Source organism: Apostichopus japonicus, chromosome 22 (assembly GCF_037975245.1).
Source record: "Apostichopus japonicus isolate 1M-3 chromosome 22, ASM3797524v1, whole genome shotgun sequence".
NCBI classification, from domain to species: Eukaryota; Metazoa; Echinodermata; class Holothuroidea; order Aspidochirotida; family Stichopodidae; genus Apostichopus; species Apostichopus japonicus.
This window is the reverse complement of record NC_092582.1, coordinates 3,092,646-3,118,385: the sequence shown is the minus strand read 5'-3', so window position 1 is coordinate 3,118,385 and position 25,740 is coordinate 3,092,646. Positions and strand designations below refer to the sequence as shown.

Below are 25,740 nucleotides of genomic sequence, written 5' to 3'. Positions count from 1 at the left end.
CCTATTCTAAGGGTAGGAATCTTTTTGCTATCGGTGAAAGGCTATTGCATTCCAATCTTTTGAGTAATTTATGGATATCAAAGTTGGGGATTTTCCCTCAGAGCAGATCACATGGTTCCTACATAGGTACATTCTTGAATCCTGTCAAGTAGTGTAATCATGGTTCTGGCTATAAATGGGTGTATTGCAAGGACATAATGCTTTTGAGAGGTAGAGAACTAACTAAGAGGGCGGTTGGAATGGGGCTTTTCATTTTAGGGGCAACCACATAGTTACATTAAAACTTTCTGTCAAAATGTATCCTTTGTGCAGTTTTCTCGACAAAAAGTTGCATGTTTCCTTAATTTTGTTCAGCAGCAGGCCCATTATAAGTTGTGAAAACGAAAATCTCATTTATTCCCACATATTCGAATTAGGGGAGTGGGAGGGGGGGGGGTGGGAGAAGGTAGAGAAAATACCCCATCGACGACAATCAGTCGGTGAGAATGGTTCAGTTGGGCGGATTTATGCATACAGCAGCGGAAGAATTGGACCGCTACTTTGGGTGAACCCTTTTCACCCCCATCCCATCATCTAATGTCTAAGGTTAGGACCCCAGCCGCCCCCCCCCCCACATAGGAGACAGCTTCAATGATCCAAGAAGAGCTCTCATTCTATTACAGAAACCTTCACTTGCTTCTGATAACTCCAATAGAATTATGAATTTATTGCGTTTTATTATCCCAACTGTCTGTTTAGAGCTACTTATCAAGACCTAAATTAGTCTAAATATGCCTCAGAATGAACCATTTGATTTACTGTACTCTGTTTTTCTGGGGGAGGACCCACAGACATCGGCTTTTTTGGAGTTTATTATTATTTATTAGTACAACCTTGTGTTTAGGGCTTCTTCTATAGACTTAAATTATAATCGAACTATGCCTCACAATTTCCCATCTGATGTTTCGTTTTTTTTTCTGGGCACACGACCTCCAAAGCTCCGTACATAGGAGTCAAAATGACCTCAGGGCAAATTCTTCATTTGCTTCTGGCCCTACCACAAAAGTTCAGCCCCAAGCTTAATGATTCGGGGAACATTTTTGGACCACTCCCCCTCCCCTTTCCCTCCTCCCCTCCCATCCCCACACATTTTTTGTTGTTGAAATCCCGTGCAGGTCACTGGCTAGTGGCAGTTGTAAGTTTGCACACACAGTAGTTATAGTTTCTCGATTTCAGGATCGTCGTCGGTTACCGTCAGGTATTACGTCACAGTTATCTGGCAACATATCACAAACCGGAAACAGTGTCGAATGATGTTAAATGATGTCGAATGATGATGAGCTGTAAATCTTTTGTTGCAAGATGGTCACCTAGTAACCGTATAATGCGGTGGCAGCGTGGTAACCAGTCTTTTTCATATAAGGTTGGGGTCGGAAGATGGGGGGGGGGGGGCGGGAGGCTGCGGGCAAAGGCTTGGGAATGGTTGCATAGTTTACAATACCATATTGCATTTCACGAGGATATGTTTTGCAACTTACATATCGCCATGCTCAGACCGATGCAACACTATTACTTGAGAGCATGCAGACGTTGTTTGAGAGCAGATGTTAAATGCATTTGTAGGTTATTTCGTTTGTAACACATTTCTGTTAAGTTATTGGCGAATAAGTCTGTTTCATTTTCAGTGGTGTAGGAAACAGAACACGGGAGGGAGTTGGAGTGGAAGTTGCCGCGGTCTCCCATGTTTATCCTACAGCCAAAGAGCTGCTATACAGGTCCCTGGTACACATTGGTAAGGGGGGTTGTTCGATAACTGCCCCCCCCCCCGCTGGTTAACGCAACTGTATATGTGTTATTGTTTGCTTCACTAAATGACGTCGGCATCTTCAGGGATAATTCAGTATATTAGTTATCTATGTTTATAATCCGGCAAGGATTTGAACCCAATCATGTCCATTTGTCAATTATGTTAATTGGTGACTTAATTGGTACTTGAGATACAAAGTAGGCTAGCTACTCAAATTGGACTTGAACGGGGTTGGACTGGAAAAGAACTGTGCGATAAACCTCCGTGTTTTTCAAACAAAGGACAATTTGTCAACAACAAAAAAACTTCGGAAAGGGTATCGGAAACGGGTTGAGAATGTGGCATTATAAATGTGCTTAAAAGTCTGCTGTATAGACCCCAACTATAGCAGGCTATCATGGAAAAGTTTCTAGAGATATCGTAATCGACCTGCCTTGGTCGTAAAATGACCTCTTTTTAGCAATCAGTCTACAACGCCTGCCACATATTTTTTGTATGAGGGTCTTATTGAGGGGAGATATTTCCACAGTGTTTACACAAAGAGCCTAATGGTGTTATAAGAGGCTATGCAGGCTAACTGTAGAGCCCGAGGTCCGTGGCAGGTCGATTACGTAATCACAAACTTTCCTAGCTAATAGCGTGCATTAAGGTCGGTGCACGAAGTAGTTCGTGCTGTCAAATGAAGTTTCTCTTGCTAGCCCCAATATTGTTGTCTTTTTATCACCCCGTTATTCAGTGACAACGTTACGTTACTATACCTTTTCATCCACATTAAAGTCCGGAAATAACCCTTTACCAATAAAACCGAAATAACCATTGACATGTGTATACCGTTGCCTAGGTGCATTGACGCGGTAACCAACTAAAAGGTTTACTTTTGATCTTAATTGCTGCGTGCGACACTGTACGTAGGTAGAGTGGTAAACAACGTTAACGAGTTGGCCCTTTGAAGTCAGGCATTTTCCGTTTACCATAGTTATCATATATTATTTCTTTCTTCGTCAAATCATATATTGTGGATTTCTTGCATACATCATATCGAATGGGAAGCTTTATGGCTGATATTCCAATGATACTGTAAAGGCAAAAGCGAAGGTTTTCTCAATTTTCTCACCCTTTCGTTATGTCTAAAAACACATTACGTCATTGACGTAAATGGCTTTTCTTCATTAGTGCCGTACAAGTGTACAGCGCAAACATACTACATTACGAACGTTATAGCTAGCTAGTGTAATAAGCTGTTTGTACCGTGCATCTCGTGGTTCAAAATTAATAACCGGGATGACATGATAAATTTCAGGCTCAGTGCTCTTACATTCGCGGAAAGCTAGCTGTTCAACTGAATTCCTTTTTCACTTCATGCTGTGGTGTCTTAATTAGAAGGTAGCCTATGTCAAACCGAGTCACTCCAGAGGTGCAAGAGGAGGTCGAACTGATGGCGGATCCTTACGTAAACCAAACCAACGGCCCTGAGGCTGGGGATATTATTGGGGGTATGTATCATTGTCTGCCGTTATCATAACGTCAGCCTTTTGTTCTAGATGCAGATTATTTATGACTTGGACGTTTACACAATACCAATTGGGATTTTCAATTGTAATCGTTTTGCAAAACTTGAGGTGTTTTGATTGAAGTCTAATACTACAATATGAGGCCTAACCTAACTTGACTGAGGCCTAAACCATAACAAAACGACCCCGATACTAGGAATGGCCTAGCCAAAGGCCTTTAAGTTAGGCTTCACAATATAGTGATAAGAGCCCACCCTTACTATTGCTAAGATCAAGGCAAATATTATAAGGAATTGGGTTTAGGGAATGCCTTTCCCAAAGCACAGGTACCATTTACTTGATTGGTAAACTTCACAGATATTTATGGTTGTCACTCAGAAAAACCCTTCAAAAAGCTGGCCTTTTTCAAATTTATATTTTGTAATTGGCAAACTATTTAGCTTAACTTATTTCATACACTTCTTAACACTGACAGATTTACTGACTTTAAGTAGATCTTGGCCAGTCTGAATTATAAAGCTACTGTATGTATGCTATTCAGCAAATATGACTTTGGTTTTGTTAGTTTTGAAATGAGTTGTGTCCAATGTCATTGTCAGTAATGCATATAACCAGGTCAGTTGGTTTTTTCATTTTCCCACTTTTTTATTTATCCTATCCTAGAAGTATGTGTTACAATGGTAAATGGAATTATTTCCTTTTCTTACACCATTAAGCCTGAGTTGTGTGTATTTTTCTAACAGCACTGACAGGTGAACAGTATTGCCCATTCTGCAACTTTAAGCATGCTTACAAAAATGCTTAAAGTTTCACAGTGTGAAACCAAACAGCCAGGGATGAAATTAATGTCTCCAGAACCAGTGGCCATTTTTTTTTAAAGAAGCTTGTTCCCAGCTCACAGGCTTTCTGATGTGACCATATATGTATTTCTCTTGATATACATGTATGTATGTAACGATCATGCACGGTCAAGGTTATAATTGTGATTGATTTTTGAAGAATTTGCAAAATAATTCTGGCTACTGAAGAGTGGATGAATTGCTGGTAGCTGCTAAGCATTGTAAAATCTGAGAGAACTGCACAAGGAATATCTTCTCAGGAATCGAAGTACTGTCTCACAAGTAATGGGAATGTTTACCCTACATATTATGTATGTATTGTATGCATTTTAGATCCTCCTGCAAGCAGGAACTCGCTAAGATGCCATCATTGGCTTATCAAAGGGGGTTGGGGTGTGCTGGTGTGGATAGCAAGATTGATAATGAATGAGAGAGACTTGTGGTACAGAATTGTACGAAGAAGTCCATATGATTAAGAGGCATTGAGTCTTTGAATCTCCACAATAAAAGTATCATTGATATTGAGAAATAAGTATGTAACCCTTTCTCTATCAAAGAAGCCAGGTGAAATGTGGCACAGGGGACATTAAAAGTTGAAGAACTGTTGACTCTGTGATGTCCTTGTTTGTACATGGTATCTCCCAGACAGATCTAAACTGTTCTGAGCTGTTAGAGGAGTTTCACATTGTTCATATCTAGACCTTCATCACATACTGTAGGTCAGTGATGATGTATGTGCATCTACTTTCATTGACATGAGGTTTGACAAGGGGACTTGGGAGGAGGGGGGGGGGAGTTTCTAGTGGGAGACTAGGGAGAAAGGAGTGGGGAGATGCGAGAAGCAAAGGGATTAGAAATGGTGGTAGAGGAAGCAGAGATTTGGATAAAGCCATGAATGCCCTGGTAGGAAGTATTGAGGGAATTCAAAATAACTTACAGCATGTATCATAGATATTTAATGAGTGGTGACATTGTTCATTTTTACTTTTGTTTACCCGGCATGCAGCATGATAGGTCAGGAATTGTCAGACATGATAGGCTATACCAAAGAGAATAGTTCTTGAAACAGAAAGGAAGGAAATGGGTGAGAATTTAGGGGAGGGCAAGGGTGGAGAGGAAGGGGGGGGGGAGATTCTGTTGGAGCAAAGAATATACATGTACTGTAGGTGCTGAAAGGCTGCCTGTTTAACTACTGTACTTGCTAAATCTCATGTAATTAATGCGTTGAGAGATGGCGCTCACTCAAAGAGCCGAGTTAATGAAAAATATTTTGGGAAAATATTCTGAGGTTGTGGCAGGATGAGAGAGAGCTACAGTATTTAAGGAAACTTGAGTGAAAAGAAATGAGGTGGAATTTAGTTAAGTTGAGATACTTTCCATATAATGTCACAGTAAGAATAACAAACTATACTATTTTACAATTGGGTACTTAACATTGTCTCCATGTATATATATTCAGATAACAGATCTGTAAGGTAACACAATTTACAAGAGAAGACCTGGGGCAAATCTATGGCTATGATCTGTGTCCTCAATCTTTTGCAGCAAAGTTTACAGTAAAAGTGTTCTCTAAGATATACTGTATTACCCTACTTTTGAAACAAAATGCTGCAATGCCTTTCCACTTGTGCCACTTGTATCATATTAGTGTAATGCAAGTTTCAGATCTGTTCAATAATCATAGCATTATTATCTCTAGTTCATGAGCCTGTAAGTGTAATAATGGTAACACCATACTTTCAGTAGCAACTGGGCAACGTAAAGTTAAGATTTGTCACCCAAAGATTGATTTTAAATTCTGAAGTACTATAAATTTAATTTTCTTCCATTGTTCTTATATTCCATTCGTTGTAAACAAGTAAACACAAAGGCTTGGACATCTGTGCTTTTTGAAATTCTAAATTTGCATTAATTATCTTGTCCCTCTATTTCGTCAATCGTATGTTCCATAATTCCCACCCCCCCCCACCCACTCACACCTAACCTGCTAGCCCACAGATGGGGCATATGCTGTGACCCTTGTCAAAACACTTTTAAGATTATTTCAAACATTGATGTGTATAAACAGCTTCAGGATTGAAATTTGCAGTGAAGTATTTAAAAAAATCTGAATACAACATTTGACAAAGTTATGCTGCCATATATGGAAAAAAACCTGAGAATTTAGAGTTTAAAAATTCATTGCAAAATATGGTCTTGAGTGACCACAACCCATTCAGCTGAAAATGCTTAAAGTCAACAATTCCAGAATCATGGATTTGATATGATTTTATCTTTACCTTAAGGTTCGTTTAAATTAATAAATAATTCATAGCATACGTCCAGTAAGTGTAAATACCTTCTTCTATATACAGCAAGGAAAGTTATAAATATCTTTGACTACAAATACTGTATGTCAAGTTCTGCAGGGATTTCTTTAAACATTTTAAATACCTCTACACATTTATGGCAATCCCTCCCATCCTCTCACATTCAGATCTGTGTTATTTGCCACCCTTTGCAAAACTTCAAGTCGAGAGCAAATCGTAAATCTCGTGCAGACCATTCATTTTCGAAGGAAGACATCCAACACTCATTTCAACCCGAAGTGCTAAATTTTGTAGCTTCCATTCATTACTTATGGGCAATGCTCCTCCCAGTGGCACTGGCAAATAACTCTTCTTTGATTGCAGCTCTAGCCTGCTGTGTCCTGGTTTGCAAAAAGCAGTCATGTGCTGTCAATGTCTACCATCTGTACAGAAGAAGTCAAAGTAAAGCATACATGTGTCAAGAATCCTTGCAAGATGCCGTACATATACTGTAAAAGCTAACATGATTGGGAGAACCGCGGAATGTAGACCACACAGCGATCTGTGAAAGATTCGTACATACAGTATATATACCAACTGAAATTGGACTGATATAATTATATACGGCATACTCAGAGAGCTACAGAGTAGTGTCTTGTAACAGAATGTGCTCTAGTTGCGTTTATAATGAAGTTTAAATGCCCTAGTTTCCATTCAAAAGGTACTTGAAACACCTTTGAACAGTCTTTTGAAAGGAAATAAAAAGTGAACGTTGAGATAATTGAAATCCAACGAGGACAACGAGAAATATATTTTTTTTTTACTCTGACAACAAAGTAAAACATAAATCTGATTCTTTAATATAATTAAGTATTCTGACATTGTACAAAATTGTCAATAGAATATATATATTTTCAATTAGTGAATATTGTGTTGCACTGTGGATGATCACATCCAGTGTGGTCATGTTTAATAACAAACTGTATGCAGGTTGGCGGTCACACTAGATTCGGTCCTTTTAGTTTACAAAATAAATTTTCATAATTTACGTATTTATTTTGAAGATCATTTAGATTAACGTTACTTTTAAGGAAATGTTTATAATGTGTGTCACACAACAGTTCTATTGTGTAGCTAAGTATGTATATTAATTTTGATGATAATTAAAATCACAGAACATTTTTATGGAAATGTTTTCGTGTGTCACGCACATCACAATAGTCCTATTGTGTAGCTAAGTATGTTTTGTACATATTAATTTTGAGGATCATTTAAATTACTGTTACTTTGAAGGAAATTTTTAATAATGCAATCAAAGAGAATAGTAATTATGACTAGATGCAAACAAAAAAAGATGAATGCATGTCTGCTATGAAACTGTTGAAGTCTAATTAAGCAATTAACAAAAACTGTAAACAGTACCATGTTTGTCATGTATATTTTTTGTTTACAACCAATTCGATGATATTACTTTGTAGTTTGTATTTGTTGACTTAGAATTATTTGACTTATCGTATAAAGAGGGTCCCAGCAACACACGTGGAGGATCAACAAGGGTCATGAATGTTTTATTATCAATTTTCAGGCTTGGAAAAGTCATGGAAAAAAGAACGATTTGTTTTTCTTATATCTTGTTAGAGCTTTGGAAGCCATTTTTGTCCCTGAAAATTTGCCCAGATCTCATGAGCACTGAGGAATTCTTAGTTTCGTAAGTATGGAAGTGTCATGGAAAAGTCGTGGTAATTATTTTAAAAAAAAAATGTGTAAGCACCCTGATAAAAATGGTTTCATTTCATTTCCTATAATATACAGATATCAACTGTGCTGTGTAATGATACTGTACCATTGCTTAGGAAATGAGATAATTCTTGGTAGAATTAAAGTCTACTATCGTAGTTTGCATACATGTACACATGTCAGTATATATACGCTGGTCGGTCTGCATCATACGTACAGGTACAGTAGTCAGGTCGCAATTAATCTCATTCAATGCATCAATTCACACATCTTTAATTGATATGTGCTCACTGCGCGGCATAAATTGTCTTTCCTTGTTTTTTTGCTCTTCCCAGACACATGACAGTACTGGTAGGGGAAAGTGTAGGAGGGTTGATTAAATTGCTAGTCGGACAGTTACTTGGCACTTAATAACTCACTATAAGGAATTTCAATTGCTGTGGGCATCTTGTCCTGTGCTAATGAAAGGTGCTAGGAAATAACTCGGGAGAATTTTTATCACACTCGCTAGACCGAGAATATTCGTTGACATTGCACTGAGAGGTAAATGAATCGTAATAGGGAGTAGTTTGTGAGATGCAATATCACTGCATGCTGTACTTTATAAAGCTATTCTGACATTTATTTGTGCATGTTTTGGTTTATATTTTTGGTTTTGGTAATATTTTTACAGGGAAATAATTAGTTCAAGATACTAGGATTAAAAAAACTAAAATACCTTCCGGACTTTTAGCATATATTCCATATTTATGATGCCTCATTCAGTTACACAATTAAATGTTGTCATGACGTACTCATTATACAGTATGTGATGTTTTGCAAGGAAAACCCCATAGTTTTGCTTGTAACTGAATCCAAACCTCATTCATCATTTAATGGGCAGATTTTGTCCCCCATGGTGCTGTATGATGGTATGCAGTAGTTATATACTGCCCTCTTCCCCTCCCCCCAACTCTTCACACCACATATTCTCTCATTAATGCACTACGACATCCAAGCCGTAAAGACACAAATCCCAACTGGTTACGTTCTATGTCAGTGATGTCCATGCACAGTTGGTTTTTTGGCACTTGTCCTGAAGGAGAATGTTTGGTTGGATAGATATCGACTTCATATGGAGTATAATCACCTACTTTACATATAGAGAGACAATAGTTGCAACGGCACATATGTGTTGAAAAATATAGAAGCCTAGGGTTCAACCTCAGGATAAAACCTTATACCCGGTGGGGCAACTTTAGGCCCCCTTAATTCAGGAGAGCTTGGGGACCATGTAATGAAGCAAGAGGCCAAACAATTACTTCTGTTACATAAATTTGAATATTTTGTGGAAGTTTAACTGTATTTCATCTTGACTTGGTTTGGAAGGGGCCATTGAACTGGGTTAGACACAAATGTAGCTCTAGGCTGTTCCGCTTCCTTCGGCTAGGCTGCAGGTTTAGGGTATAATCTGTGAAGTTTCACACAATAGGTACAGTAGGTTCACACAATAGGCACTGTAGGTTCACGCAATAGGCACTGTAGGTTCACACAATAGGCATTGTAGGTTCACACAATAGGTATCATAGGATCACCCAATAGGCATTGTAGGTTTGCACAATAGGCACAATGGTTCTGCTGAGATCTCTATCGTCTGAAGGTGGCTCTTTAGCTGCTACAGTTTTTGTTTTCAGACACCTGTCTAAACTCCCAAATGAAACATCTACAGTATCATACAGTAGCATTCTGCAATGCCTTTGTAAACTTTGACACTTCAAACAGACAATAGAAAATGGAATTAAAAACAGGCTTGCTTTTGTCTGTCACACTTCAAACTTGTTCAATAAACATAATAGTACTTTAAAAGTACTGATCCACACGTATACAGTATATGGCTTCTTCATTCATCATTGCAAGGACTGCAACATACTAACAATCTCCAATGGGGATCTCCAGCCACGTCCTGAATCAACAGAGGGTGCTGTCATACCGGTCCTATCTAGTTCTGCGAAACTTGACAAGCTGCAGTCTCTGTACAGTAATCACTGAGAATTCCTTTTAGGAATATCTGATGGACATTTCTGGGCAAAGTTCCTGCACATTCCTTAATGCACACATACAGTAGTAGGGCGTATTCCAACTAACGAACAGTTATTACCACTCATATCTACAGTACATAGCACATTTTAGCAACCATATGTCGCCAACTGTTCGTTTTGCAAATTTACAACACGTCTGGTCGTCAACCAATCAGAAAGCCTCTTTAAGGTATTTTCGAAGTGGACTGTACTGGCCACTTTTACCTGTGATTCATCCGATAACTATTGAAGACGAGATCTTTCTAAACATATTTTCACAACTAGCACATAGATTGAGATATGTTAATGTGTTAATACAAATGCCTTGGAGATCTATAAATAAGATAGATTGGGGGCTTTAGGACCCGTAGCCGTATCTATGGCGTTGTTAGGACCAATATGAATTGACTTACACACTAAATCACAAAAGTAATGTGGTCTATAAGTCTAGCTAAAAGTTCTCACTAGCTAAACGCTACTCATCACCGGATAGCTGACAAGTTGGCCTTTCATGACACCATCAATTTTCCGTACCATGACCATGCAGATTTTTTTGCTATCAGAGCATGAAGTTTTCGTCACTTGTAAATAAACCTCTTCACTCAGTAGTAAACAATTTTCGTACCGCTGCTCCTGGGAGGCCTAAAGGGGTCTAAAATTGCCTCCATTAAGCCAAGTTTTGTACCACATATACTTCCATTCATTCTATTCAGCATGCAAGCCACAAAAAACCAGATCCCGATTGATAAAATATCAAAAAAGATGTTCTCCTACTTTGTTTTGGCGGATTGATAAAGTCTCTAATAGGAGTATGCCACCTGACGGCTCCCTCTGTATTAATGTTTAAGATCCCCATAAAAAATCATCGTGTTGTGCAATATTCATGATTTTTTAAATGGTTTTCTTACCCTGATTGTTTGGTTTTTAGTTTGTCTAGTGCATTGCATTAAAAATGTTGGCAAATGTTTGCGGTTGATTAAGCAACTTGGGTGATTAATTTCTGCTTGACCATTTCCATGTAAATCTCGGAGCACTTACAGAAGAATGCAATAAAGAGTCTTTAATTGAATGGAAGAAAAGTTCTTGATATCTAAAGATTAGATGTGATGGCCACTTCAGAGAGAGAGACAGAGAGAGTAAACCAAGATTTCTTAATTTCCTTCAAACCACTTAGGGAGTTTGTATTGCATGACAATCCTAATTTTAGACATGACTGCTTGGCAAAGTTTTTTTCGGCCATAGTCTTTGCAGAGCTGTATCGTTTCACTTGCAGTAAAGTTAACATTTATTGCTCTGATCGTACTCCTTAGCAAGGTAATAAGAGCAAAAACAATAATGTGAGATATCGTTCCAGAAGACTACGTATATTGAAATATAATTTTATCTTTAATGACAGAGCTGTAAAACATCCCAGGGTACAGTAAATTTGTCTTACTTTTAATGGGATATTCTGGTGGCTAGAGCCGATTTATTGCAAATTTGCCAGAAATATTCTTTTTCAGTCATAAATTCAAAATCACATCCTCAAAGTGGTAGGAGGGGGAAAAAACTTTCCCGGAAAATGCTTCGTAATATAACTTGTTGGTTATTTGTACGGATAATGACAGTCTGATGATGGAGACTTATTTCATAATAATCGTAGGGTTCCGGGTTGCAAGAGAGACTTTTAAAACGGGTTATCGTTTTAGATCATGTCTAGAGCTGGAGTAAGATCAAGATGAATTGGATTTGCCGAAAATGTCATGGTCACCCTTAAGTGTCAGATTTATTACTTATTTTCTACCGTGACCTTCGATCGTGTTAGTTTGAGAGATTGATATCATATTCAATATAAAGATTTTCCACACTATCATTCAGAGGTTCTATCTAGACATTAATTTTTCATTTTTTTCTAAATTGGTTTTTCAATTTCAAATTATAGTCTAGAAAGACCTTGGCAAGTTGACATTATTTGAAAGTTATTTCAAAATCAAAAATTGATTACTGTTAGTGTGTTAATTGAACCATACTGTATTCAAAATTATGAAAATGCGAGATTAAAAGCAGTTGCTCTCACATTTGGAATTCAAAGGTAACTATAGGTAACATTTCTTTCATTGCTAATGATACATGTAGACCGAAAAACAAAACTAAGTGTTGAGTCTACATATTAATGCAACTAATACAAATAACCTAAGCTTCACTTACAGCAGACTAAAATAGGGCCATTTCGGTTATAGTATGTGCTATATGAATGCTATAAGATCTGCTTTATTGGCTACAGTTATAGCAGCTATAGCTTAAGTTTTGTGATTACGTAATCGACCTGCCACGGTCTCAAATCCACCACAGGCTCTACAATTAGCCTGCATAGCATCTAGACACTGTTAGGCTCTTTGTGTAAACACTGTGTGGAAATATGTTCCATGTCTACAGTGTAGTTAATCATACAGCGTTCACACAGAGACCCTCATACAAGATAAAATATGTGACAGGCGTTGCAGACTAATTGATAAAAAGTGGTAATTTTACGACAAAGGCAGGTCGATTACGTAATCTCAAGTAACTTTTCCATGATAGCATGATATAGTTGGGGTCTATACAGCAGACCTTTAAATCTTGTTCCAGGATAGCTTTTGTAACAGTTGACACAAGGCGAGAAAGTAAAGAATATTCTTACAAATGAGAAAGAATTTCAGAGTAGGCGTCTATCTTTGTAAATGCTAGACATAATGCAAAGATTTAGTTTGGTGTATATGAATGTATGAACAGAGTAAAAAGTAACTTTTATCTGTACTGTAACTTTGCTCTGTTAGAATTACCCTCTCTCACTCTATCTCTCAGATCAACAGCTGTACGAGCAGTTCTTTGGATTTGACTGCAGGCAAAGAACGCTGCAATAACAGTCAAAATTCTGATGAGTTTGATAGAGAGATGTCTCTTGGTTGTTTCAGTGACTTCTAGACAGATCCATTAGCCTCAGATTATTAGAAAAACACATTAAGTGCAGGTACAGAGTTGCTAGGGAACCAAATTTCTGACCAAAATAAACAAGTGTACTGTATGTGTTTTGGGACTGCTCAATTTTCTGCTCAAACTGCAATTTATGAAGCGAGCGTAAGATACTGCGATAACGCTTTTGCCAATAACTTTCTGAAAAACCATTGACTGAAGAAGACAGAATCACATGCAAATTTACTCAAAGCAAATTTGTTTGCAATAAATGTCTATTGTCTATATTATACCGTAAGGAATAAGTTGGTTTTTTCTGAAAGCAATTAAATGCTACCTAGATTTTTATAGTTTTCAGTTGTCATGGTAATATGGATTAATTTTATTGTTTCTTCTGAATAACTTCCTTCTTGTAGCTGGCAAACAGTCCCTGATTGAAAAACAACTTTGTGACTGTCGGTAATTAAACTTAGAATGATTGTGATGATGTCAAAGGTTATTTGAGACTCAAAATCTACATGGATATACTGATATTGCAATTTGAGAGCTAAAGGATTTTAATAAAAACATCTTGAATGATTCTAGAGACAATAAAATCTTCAGTGATGTCAGAGTGACTGTCAGGACGACCTTCCAACTTTATTTGTTCATGGTTTAAGTAGCGTGGTAAATGTCACAGAAAATAAAGATAATGAATTCTTTAGGCAAGTGTCCTGTTTACACTGCTACATGCACTACCTTCATATGCAATACTTCCATACAATTCAGGCACTGTTCCAGTGCGGGGTGGGTGTGGTGGGAAAGAGAGGTGCACGCCTGCATTTTCGACCTCACACAATATTCCAAAGAATATTTTAAGCAAGATTTTTGTTTGTTGGTCAGAGAGGATGCTCAGACCTCCCTTCAGTACATGTGAGTTGGCTTCAACTGGCCATGCGAAGGCCAAATGGCCTCATTTATAAAATTCTGGGTCCACCCCTACATTATTGCTTATTGTAGCCTAGGAAAACTAGCTGTTGTTTGCATGGTGTCACTGTGTCAGCGAAGTTGCTTTCTCTCTCTCTCCTTGGGTTTTTCATCTTTTATTTCTGATAGTACAAGTTAACCGTCGAATCGAAAACAATGCTATATATTGAGTTCCTCTAGTTCAGCCACAGTTCTCTGAGCTCCTCCATCCAAGAGTTTTTTCCGCCAACGTAACACGGTTTTTCCAGGTGATCAATTAAAGTCGCTGTTTAATATCGTCGGCGTTGCCCTTGTGCCTTTAACTGGAAACGGCCATTTCCCTCGTGGCATATATGATCAGCTTGAAGGAAGAATTTCAAAATAAGTCCATTGCACTGTGCAAGCTCTTTTGTAGATGTATGTACGCTCAATTCGGTGAAGTAAAATGCGCGGTAGTCTGGAATAATAAATGACCCATCACTGTTTAAAATGGTCTGAGGTTAAATTATTGTTGCAAATTGAAATGGCCTCAGCATCAGATTAAAATTCCTATTGATCAGTAAGTCACATGATTTTCTGCTTATTAGGAATGTCTTTTCTGGTAAATATAAAGCCACTGCCAAAATGCTGTGATCAAATTAGCCAATTAGCTTGATTTAATTTATATAATTTACAGCAGGTAATAGCAAATAGTTAGCCTGGCTTCTGTCTTTCACAAACACTAAAGTGGGTAAACAGATCTGTTAAATTGTATAATCAATTAAAATAAATTGTTAGAATTATATGTTTAGGATTTTATGATGAGCATTTATAGTGCTTTTACAAATCCCATAACCACATATACATGCAAAATGTAAATAATCAGAATAAGCAGAATAACTACTGAGGAATTTGATGTTGATCCGGGAAGCAGAAACATAGTAAAAAGCGTCCTTATGACTTTATACTGTTGATTCTTGTAATTATTCCACTTTGGAGATGATAATGTTTGAAGGCTCTGAGCTACTGTTTGGTATGTACGATGCGAAGCAACAAGATTGGAACAGATGAAGATTGTAGAATGGATTTTAGTTGCATGTCTTTGTCCTCCCTAAATCTACCATCTGCGTGGTTTTTCTCACATCATCAGAGAATATCAACGTAGGTTTTGTTTGCAGTGATTGCTGTATTACTGTACTTAGCTCTGCATACATCTGTCTCCCCACAACCTTAGCCCTCGTTTTACCATGCCGAGAATGTACTGGTAACCTTTAAGCACTGTGCGCCCTCTATGACTGGACCCCTCCGGTCAATGCCCTTCCTTCTCATTCTACCACCCACAGTGCCTACATCAATGAATTCATTGTTTGTGTGGATTCATATTCTACTGAATTGCCAAACAAGATCTTTTTAAACATCCTGTATAAACAAGAATCACCAATTCTGCCCCTTTTCATACAGCCACACTAAATGAAATAGTGTTCTGTTCAAGTGTTCATTTTACATGGGGAAAGAAAATTATGCTGACAGACAATGTAAGTAACCATCTGCTCTTACATACATTTGAGTTAATAGTTACTTAATAATTGTATTAACCTATTTCATTCCACGGTAGTTGTGCCTGTTTAAGTCAACACTCTTTCTCTATCTCTCCCCTTGATGCATGCAGTAGACAAACGGCAACATTTGAAATGACTTTCGAGTCAAAATTTGTCGTTCTGTCTTCCATGGTCTGTGAAGCAAATCTTCTTTCACTATGAGGCTTTGAGACAATATTCTGTTTATTAAATTTACTGTTGGGTGTGTATAATTGCATCTTCTACAAAGCATGTTGACATGCACGGTCAGTCATTTACAATTATCTTCTAACTGTCCACTAATATTAAATGTTTGGAGACTCACTGACAAATATACAGTACACACACACACTTACAGACATATAAATTTATATATTATTTATGCTAATTGTTGTATGATTACTTGAAGGGAACATAATTGTAGATTTTCAACCCCGACAATACCTTAATCGACCAAGCGTCATTCCAATAAAGCATCGTTACCATAGGTTCAATGTGAATAATACAGGCGCTCTTTTTATTTTTATTAGTCCCATAGGAGATAGTGTTGCAATTTTGGAGTTTATGTTGCATTACTGTAGTTAAAGTGTAAAGAGGTGAATGTTTTCTCGAGACTTGAATTAAAAAATGGGTGGTAGGGTAATGAGGCCTTATATTATATTCATATGAACAGGAACATTTTAGGACAGTTTGCTGGAAATGTGTCACGTGAACTTGTTTTTTTTTTTTTTTTTTACCGTAAGTTGATTTAATATTTAAAGTATTTCTTTCTATGTGTCTTAACTATGAAATCTTGAGCAACAATATTTGGAGCAGTAACTATGTTTATCAGTAATCTCACAAATATTAATTAGTACATGAGCTATTTCTAATCTATAAGGACATTTTTTTTTACAGTACAGTAGTTTGTCTAGACCTGTTTTTAATAGTTTGGCAGTCCTACTGTTGGTTTGATCACAAAGTGGATCTCATATATGACAAAATTTTGTTAATAGATATGTAAATTAATCCAATGAATATTTATTAGTGATTAATGAAGATGTGCATTCGTACCTGAACATTTGCTGCTGATGTTCATATTTGATATTTTCCTTGTAGTTCCTTGACAATATGATGTTTAATAGTTAACATCTTAGATTTTCTCCATATTTTATTTATGCAAAGGACCTCCTCCCCCTCCCCCCTTCCTCCTCAAAATAGAAAATCATTTTAACAAAAAGAGATACAATTCTTCAACTGTAGATTAAAACAGCTAAATTTGCAACATGCAATTATGATTGAGCTAGCATGCATTATAATTAACACACTCCTCACATCCCAAAATAACATGACCCATTTGACTAGCAGGATGCAACAGATCTATCTAGCTTACCTGTCCTTTAATTTACTTTGCTGTCTCACTTACCTGTCTGTCCACAACCTGAGCACTCCTGCTCTTCTGTGCTTCGAGAGAACTGGTAACCCTTTTAACACCAGTTGTACTGTACACCTTCAGGGACCAATCAATGATCCTTCCTCTTGTTCTACCACCCAAATTAATTGCTGAGTTCTTAGCGAGAGTGCTGTGGTCGCAAGGAGACAGGTCTACCTCATCGATGGTATCCATGTCCAGCATATTTAAGGAGCTCGCAATATTTTTCCATCTTCCAACTGGCATCATGAGCCCAAAATTCATTAGAATATCTTTAGACATTTAGTGGACAAAGGTCAGAGTGCAGATATCGAGAGCAGGCATGTAAGTATTATCAATTACTGAGATGATCAACCAAGATTGACTTCTCCTCGCTCACCTGTCTCCTCACAATTAAAGAAATTTATTTTTTAGGGTAAATAAAGTAGATGTAGATGTGTATTTTAGACATACATTATCCTCATTTCACTTCAGTTCCTTATGATAGCAAGAAATCGTTGTACATTAAGGAAACAGTCTTTTCTTCTGACATATTTATTAATGAATAATACATCCACAGATATAGTTATGCAGTGTTATTTATTCAGAATCTGTCTGCATCAAGGACGTGGGGGGCATAGTTCTAACTGATCTTTCCAAATTTAAATTGTAAATATCAGAGTTAGGGTAACCGAGAGGCAAACCTCAATTGATCATAGAGATGCGACTTTCAATAATTTGTTGAAATTGTTTCTTTGATTTGCATTAAACCAACCGTCCAAATGCTTTGATAAATGTTTTATGTCTCACATGGTTCATTTTTAGACTCTTTAAGAAAAATGTAAGATGAGAGAAAAAACAAAAACAAATATCTTATGAAGATGATGAAACCTGAATGTATGTTTTCCCAGTAAGTGTGTACAGTATGTTGAGAGAGTACAAATTCAATAATATTACCTTCAAATATTACTTTGATATTGACAAAGGAATGTATACTCCAATGACTGAAGTGCTTTGTGAGTGAAAGTGGTGAAAAATTTCTGCATTTCAAGGATCAAAAGGACATTGTAATATCATTTTACATCACAGAGATACGAATATATAAAGTTTCTTGGAATTGAATGTATCACATGAATATGGCAACAGTCTACTGTAGTCTGCGATATCATCATGTGACCAGATGAGCTAAAATTAGTAGTATTTGTTCTTTTCCATTTATGTCAAAATCAATTATTCATTTAAGAAAGTAAGATTAATACAAATAAGTTGTATATTCTAATACAACAAATATTGACAAATATTGACTACTAAATAAAAAACTTATAAAAAATATATTCTAAATGTATGGCATTTGAAGGATACATCAATTTAAGGACATTTCTAATAGTAATGTTACTGTTTTTGAAGAGCTTGCCCCAGAAGGACATCACAGAACTTGTGACTGTGATTCAGCGCCTTTTGATCCTGTGATAGGTGCCACCTATGTACATGAGAAAATATTTCACGTTTTACTGGAATTTTGCTTTGTTCACAATCTCATAATGCTATAGGAATAAACAGCTCATAGTAAATGCAATTGGTATTTCTGTGTAAATTAATTTCTCTGTAAGAAGAAATTTATATTTTTTACATCTCTCCTCGCTTACCTGTCTCCCCACAACCTTAGCACTCTCGTTCTACATGCCAATAATGAACTGGTAACCTTTTAGCACTTTGTGCCCTCTTAGACTGGCTCCTCCAGTCAATGCCCTTCCTTCTCATTCTACCATCCAAAGTGCCAGCATTGTGCATTGTTTTGTCCAGATTTTCTTTTAACGTAATACGTGCGGAACTGTAAACTAGGATCTTAGTCTTTCCATCCATCATCATTGCATCATCATTTTTAAAAATCATTTTCTATCAGACTAAGTTGGGGGAGGGAGGGGGGGAGGGAGGGGGAAGGGATACTCAGGTGGCAGATAGAATATTACCAAAGAAAGAAAATCCTAGTGTACAGAATGCAAATATATAACATGCATGTTCTACACAGCTTCAACAGTAAACAATTCTTGCTTCAAAGGATGCAAAATATAGCACCATTTTACCAAAATTTCTTAGACCCCTCTCATGGATAACATTTCCTTAATCTTGCTTCCCCCACCCCCCCCCCCCACTTCCAACAATGGAATGATGTAGAAGATTTTTTCCAATATTTAGGTTGTACCAAACATACGTGTTATATTTTATGTACTCTACAATAGAATTTTTCGAAACATCTTTCTACCAGTAAAGGGCTGAGCCATCCAATTTTATTCTTAAGGGGGGGGGGGGGGTGGTGCAGGGCTAAATCTCCCTCACTGGAAGCATCCAAGATTGCTTCCTTGACTTGAGAGTTATATGGTGACAAGTTAGCACTTCTGATACATGGTTGGAGATTGAAGATACATATCATAGAACATTAGGTGTCATAACAATATGCATCTGTGTTATTCAGGCTAGAGAAAAGGAACATCAGATGCAAATATGCAAGTTTTTAAACTGGAATTTAATATCTGCAGAATGTTAGGTAGAAGTACTCCAGTGCCTCATCCTGTTTACAGCTGTGTAAACCCGACCTCACTGCCAATTAGAACACTTTTATGGTGTACAGTATTTAAACGTCCCACGGCTGTTATTATACAGTAGAGCTAACAAGACAATGTATTTATGAAGACTGATGGATTTTAACACCTTTCTTGTTCACATAAACATTTTCTTAAAGATAAAAATAATTATAACTGACTGAACATTTCTTGGAAAAGAGTTTCTGCATGATATCCTTGTTTATTGTAGCATCAAATCTTTTGAATTTAACAGCTTTTTGGCTAATTCCAGTTCCAGAATTGGCCCAGTAATTGATTCCATTAAAAGGAGGTGAAAGTGTTGGTGTTTTTTTGTAATGTGGCTGTTGTCTTATACTAATCTAGGGCTATACTATTTTATTATAACACTCCTTACTTACCTGTCACATAAATAATTAATATCTAGATTTGGCCAATAGAAGTCTACCATACTTTTAAAGCAGATGTAACAACAAGCCTATTCTAATTTGCATGTAGGAATCAGGGCTGAAGTCATTGTTTAGTGGGAAGTAAAGAAAGAAGAAACATAACCAGATACATTTAAAATTCTCCTTCTTTCTGTTGAATATTTTGAAACACCATTTTTCAATGAATGCTGATCTTCATTTTATACTGTGGGTACTTCATAACAATTCTACCAAATTTATAGGAAATGCAGCATCTCTTACATGCTAAAATCATTTAATATAGCTTGCAAATAGAATTTAATCTTTTTGACATTTTTTATGAGGTTGGAATTAATTTTAGAATCAGTATACATGTATGTTGGATCTTATCAAATAAAAGAGTTCTTTACTGTCATGTAAAATAACCCAATCATACTGGTAGGTGAAATACTTTGTCCCTCCCTACCTCACCCATTCCTTCCTTCCCTCCCCCCCACCTGTCCCTTTGTCCCTTCCTACCTACTTATTTCCATCTCTCTCTCCCTCCCATACCTATCTCCCTCCATCTCTCTCCCATCCTCCCTCCCTCCCATACCTACCCCTCCATCTTTCTCCCATCCCTCCCCCCTCCATTGTTCCCTCCTTCCACTGTCCAAGGAATTAGCATTTATTCAAATATTAACTTTGCTTTGTTTACAAACACTCCAATATGTACATTATAGAGATATACTGTTTAAACTGTATGATTGCACACACCGCACACGTACACGGCAGTACTAGAAACGGTGTGGGTTTTTGCAAATTTTTTTGTTTACCTTTCGGGCTACATTTTCATTAACATTCAAGGTGATTGGATTTCTGTGATTGATATCAAATCTAAATTGGGTTGTTAAAGAGTGGTTTAGATGGATGATGGTTTCCAATTCATTATCAGCTCTGCCTCAGATTATTCCTCTTTGTAAGAGTTTATCTCCTCCTCCTCAAATCTACTGGGAATCTAGCATGACAATGAAGCTCAGGGCCCCCGCCTCCCCCCCCCCTCCCTGATTCTACCTTATCGCTGATTTCTTTCTCTCCTGTTACATCAATGTTAGATGGAATGCCGTCTCGGTCTCGTGCGGGTAAAGTGGTCTGTCACTTGATAAGGGAGTTTGAATGAAAGCTCTGGTTTTTGGAGATAGAATAAGATGTTACTTTCAAAGATGGACAAGATGTATGATAGTTTCAAATTTCTTATTCTGGCTGGTTCTACTTATCTTCTGATTTTTTTCTTCTCCTTCTTCTTCTCCTTCTTCTTCATCCAATTTTTTTTTCTTTCTTTGTAACCCTGAGCAGTTCAATATGTAGTGTGGGATGCTAAGCAAGGGTACACACTTGTATGGAAGTGCACAGATACAGTAGTTACTGGCGATGTACTACATGTCGGCTATATACGGTACTGCACATCAAGTTTGTATCAACTGAAGATATTGATAAGAACAGCTGGGGGTATTTGTCTCCGGGCGATAAAGTACTCCGCATTAATTATCTAAAGTATGTGACATTAATGTATTTTAAAATGACAGGAATATTTTCACGAATGATGCTCACTTCTATTAAAAACAAATTTATGTTGACTTAATTAAGTCGGTTTCGAAATGTCCCCGAAGTACTTTCCTTCAAAATTTCACTGTCGTGCTCAGCCCGATAAATTATCCTGTTAAATTTGGAAGGGTTTTGGGGTGGATTCTGGGCTCCGTCCTTTTCTCCTGTTTTTAAAGGCTTCATCAGGGTAGGGGTTCAGGGAATTGCTTCCGCTACTTTCCTGTTGTTTACATCTTTAAATTGTTGTTATTTTTGTTCATGTACAGTATTCGGTGTTTTCCCTTTGCTAGTTTTCTAGAATGTTTTGCTTGATTGTATGGTCTCTCCTGCTTTTCTCCACAGTAGGTTTCTTTGTTAGCCTTAGCTACTTATCAAGTTGCAAGTTAAAATCCAGTATAAATACATGAAAGTACATATTTATAGAAAGGATATAAAAACATTAGAGCAAACAAACTTGTGTCAGCTCTCGATGCGAGCGACTATGACTATGTTGTGTAGTTAGGCCACGTATTAGTACTCTCCTACGTACTTATTCGAAGCATGTTGTGAGGAAGACAGGTAAACTCGTCACTCGTAAATTGATTAAATAGCAGGTATTCAGTTTGTCATGACTAGGTCACACATTTATTATTGCATTCCGAAATGATTTGTTTGTTTTTTTCTGTTTTTTGTTCTTATCAATCCCTCTGCTGTTACTGCCAGTTCTTATACCTTTGAATGTTTTCTATGATGTCAGGGAAAATTTTGTCAGGTATTGCATCCCACAATGCTTTGCAAAATTGTCAAATTGCTATACAAGTGCAAAAGATGTGAAGCAGGTTTTTTTTTTTTTTTTAAACAGGAAGCAAACAATAGTATGTTATAAGAGAAAAAATAGAGATCCTTCAAAACTACTATACAAAATTTGAACACAAAAATATTCCATGTATGTTGGACATACATACATTCCATGTTTATTCATATTCACCATATATTTTTCGATTTACACTAATTCTCAATGAAATAAAATACTTCGGAGAACGAAATAGAGAGAGAGAGCAGGAGAGATTTACAGGCGCTGTTAAACACATATATACTGTACACGAAGTGTGATTGGCTTTTGTACAGTAAATGTCAAAGTGTGTTCCCTGGTAGGGAGCCTCCGATAAGCCGAGTGAGGCTGTAGGAAGTATAAGGAGGATGGATCAATAGTATCTCAAGCAGGAGATGAAGATTGCCTCTAGGGTGGAAGTATGAGATGCTGATTACTGTTTAGGGCTCGCCATATAGTCATCCACATTGGATCAGCTTCGTATTTAGGTGAACATAAACAGATAAAGGGGGACGCTCCCAGCATGGCCGATAACAAGGGAACGCAATCAAACTTTCTTGGTACTTGGAGGCCAATCATCTTCACAAATGTTTGTCGTTGTCGACACGATGCCTATTCATAAACGATGCGTGTCTCTATATATTATCGCATATGTACAGTTTAAAGATGAAGGTTTAGTTGTCCTGATCCAAACTGGAAAGATTGCATGAGTTTATACTGTTGATATATTGCTTGGTTTCAATATATTTACCTCTATGTTTGCCCCTATTTAATTATCTATCTCTCTCTCTCTCTGTCTCTCTGTTCATCTGACTGACTGAGAGTCTGTCTGTGATCTGTCTGTCTGTCTGTTTAACTTACTCATAGTCTGTCGGTTCATCTGACTGACTGACCATCCGTCTATCCGTCTGTCTATAGAAACAGGAGAAAAACATAAATGCAAGATAAGACTCTTACTTGACAAACATGGAAAACTGCTCTTTTGTTGAAATTTTTGTTTGGTACCTAGCTCTGGAACCTACTTCAGCAAATAACTAGAGGTTTAACATACAATATAAACTTCACACAATCAGTTTTCATATATTTACCACTCATCCAGACTTACCTGTCTCCTCGCAACATCGATATCCTCATTCTACCATATTAAGAGTGACCTATGACCCTAATTAGCAATGTCCAGTCTATCATCATTCTTCTCATCCTTCCACTCAAATAACTAGACATGGCATACGTGAAATATGAATAGCTCTGATAAGGACATGTTTTGAGATCAGCATTGTACATGCAATATTAATTCCTGTGCCGATTACAAATACCTAACTTCATTAGCAAGGTATAGTTTAACATCAATTGCCAAATTGAATAGTGACAATCATTAATATATTATAAACTCTCTCACATCACTAGACATGACATACATGAAATATGAATAGCTCTGATAAGGACATGTTTTGAGATCAGCATTGTGTATGCAATTCCTGTGCCGATTACAAATACCTAATTACATTAGCAAGGTATAGTTTAACAACAATTGCCAAATTGAATAGTGACAATCATTAATATATTATAAACTCTCTCAAATAATTAGACATGACATACAAGAAATATAAATAGCTCTGATGAGGACAATCAGCATTGTGTATGCAATATTAATTCCTGTGCGGATTACATGCACCTAATTACATTAGCAAGGTATACTTTAACAGCAATTGCCAAATTGAATAGTGACACTCATTAATATATTATAAACTCTCATTTCGCTCACTGTCAATTGCCTTCCTTTTTTTTTTCCTTTTAATTTTTATCTTAAAAGAAAGCAATCTCACAGCATAAGTCTCATATTCCTCAAAGTATCATGGGTCTATCAAAACTGTGCTCTGCCCTACATAAGACATTCAGTCATATATAGGTCAGTTATAACATACAGTACTGTAAAGGTTATCTGCCTTGACCCCAAAATATGCTAGATAGACTTAAAAATGGTCAGTTAAATACTGACTAAGATTTCATCTGGTTGTATTACATCCTTCAAAATGAGATATTCCATTGAATAATTTAAACGTCCTTCGAAGCATCTGGAAACAATTTTGGGATGGGTAAAATCGATAGGAAAACACTTTTTTTTTTTCTGAAAATGTTAGTGCTCTGTGCTCTTAGTTAATGCTAAACTTTGGGTTGGGTATAGTACTACTTAGGACCTATAAATATTCTACGGCTAGCTCTGTGTCTTTCATGCTAGAATATTTATAGAAGTGTTTCGTATTCATCAGGATAATTAGACAACATTTCTTTCATCTTGAGAGAGAGAGAGAGAGCTAGATGCAATATTATCAGATCCTGTAAGGTTGGATTATCAAGTAGATTGGAAGGATCAAAATATTTTTATCAAAGGTCATTATCAGAATTGTGGTTGTGAATGTAGGGAGCGTTGACACAGGTCTAAATGTCCAGTTCTTATATCATTCTAAGAGACATTATTTTTTCTTCTTTTCATTTTCACCCATCCACACTTAAATCATGCACGCCCCCCCACCCATCTACCTAACTTGTACAAATAAGTAACATTTAGCACACCTACTGTACTCAACCCCCCCCCCTCTCTGTTCCCCACGTTCACATTTCTACCCACCTCTCCCTCATCTAGATTCTACCAATCTGAGTTACAACTTCATTCAAAGGAACAGTTTTAAGCTACTTTGCTCCTCGCCTACCTGTCTCCCCACAACCTTAGCACTCTTGTTCTACCGTGTCTAGAATGAACTGGTAACCTTTTTACACTGTGCACCCTCTATGGCCGGACCCCTCCGGTCAATGCCCTTCCACTCTATGCACTCTCCACTGGTCACTGTTTAAAAAGCAATACACAGTAAAGATGACACCTCCCTCCCCTCTCCCCCCTTCCCATTATCTTACATATAAATGTCTTTTAGAGGGTTTTTGTGGCTTGACTAAATTTCTCCCTGAAGTGTTTTCAAAGTTGTATATTAAACCTCGCTGACATACTGAGCTTTTTACTGCAATAGTTTGATCTTCATTGGCCTCTAATGAAATAAACTTGTGACTTTTGATAAATTTGTGAAATAGTTTAGGTATCAACCAATATAAAGCTGTGCAAGTTTACTGCCCCCACATTTTATAGTTTCGGCATGACTTTCCTTCATAGCAAATCCCATTTTGGTCTGCCGTTATGGTCAGTGAACTATGAGACATTAAGGAAACAATTCTAAAAAGACGATGAAAGAGAGAGAAAGAGAAAGATCGAAAAAACTTTGCGTTGGAGCCTGTAGAAGTGAAGTTGGTAGAGTCCGATGTTGATGGA

General features: G+C 37.1%; 1 protein-coding gene across 3 annotated transcripts in view; it reads left to right on the top strand.

Moving 5' to 3' along the window:
• The first annotated feature begins 2,685 nt into the window (after window positions 1–2,685).
• LOC139963731 (stomatin-like) overlaps window positions 2,686–25,740 on the top strand; it is a 113,427-nt gene continuing 90,372 nt past the window's right edge. Inside the window, exon 1 of one of the 3 annotated variants that reach the window (XM_071964830.1) lies at window positions 2,686–3,279. In XM_071964830.1, coding sequence (XP_071820931.1) covers window positions 3,177–3,279 — 103 coding nt within the window. In that variant the 5' untranslated portion in view covers window positions 2,686–3,176. The remainder of the gene's footprint in view (window positions 3,280–25,740) is intronic. The other 2 variants (XM_071964831.1, XM_071964832.1) reach the window with 2 other exon arrangements.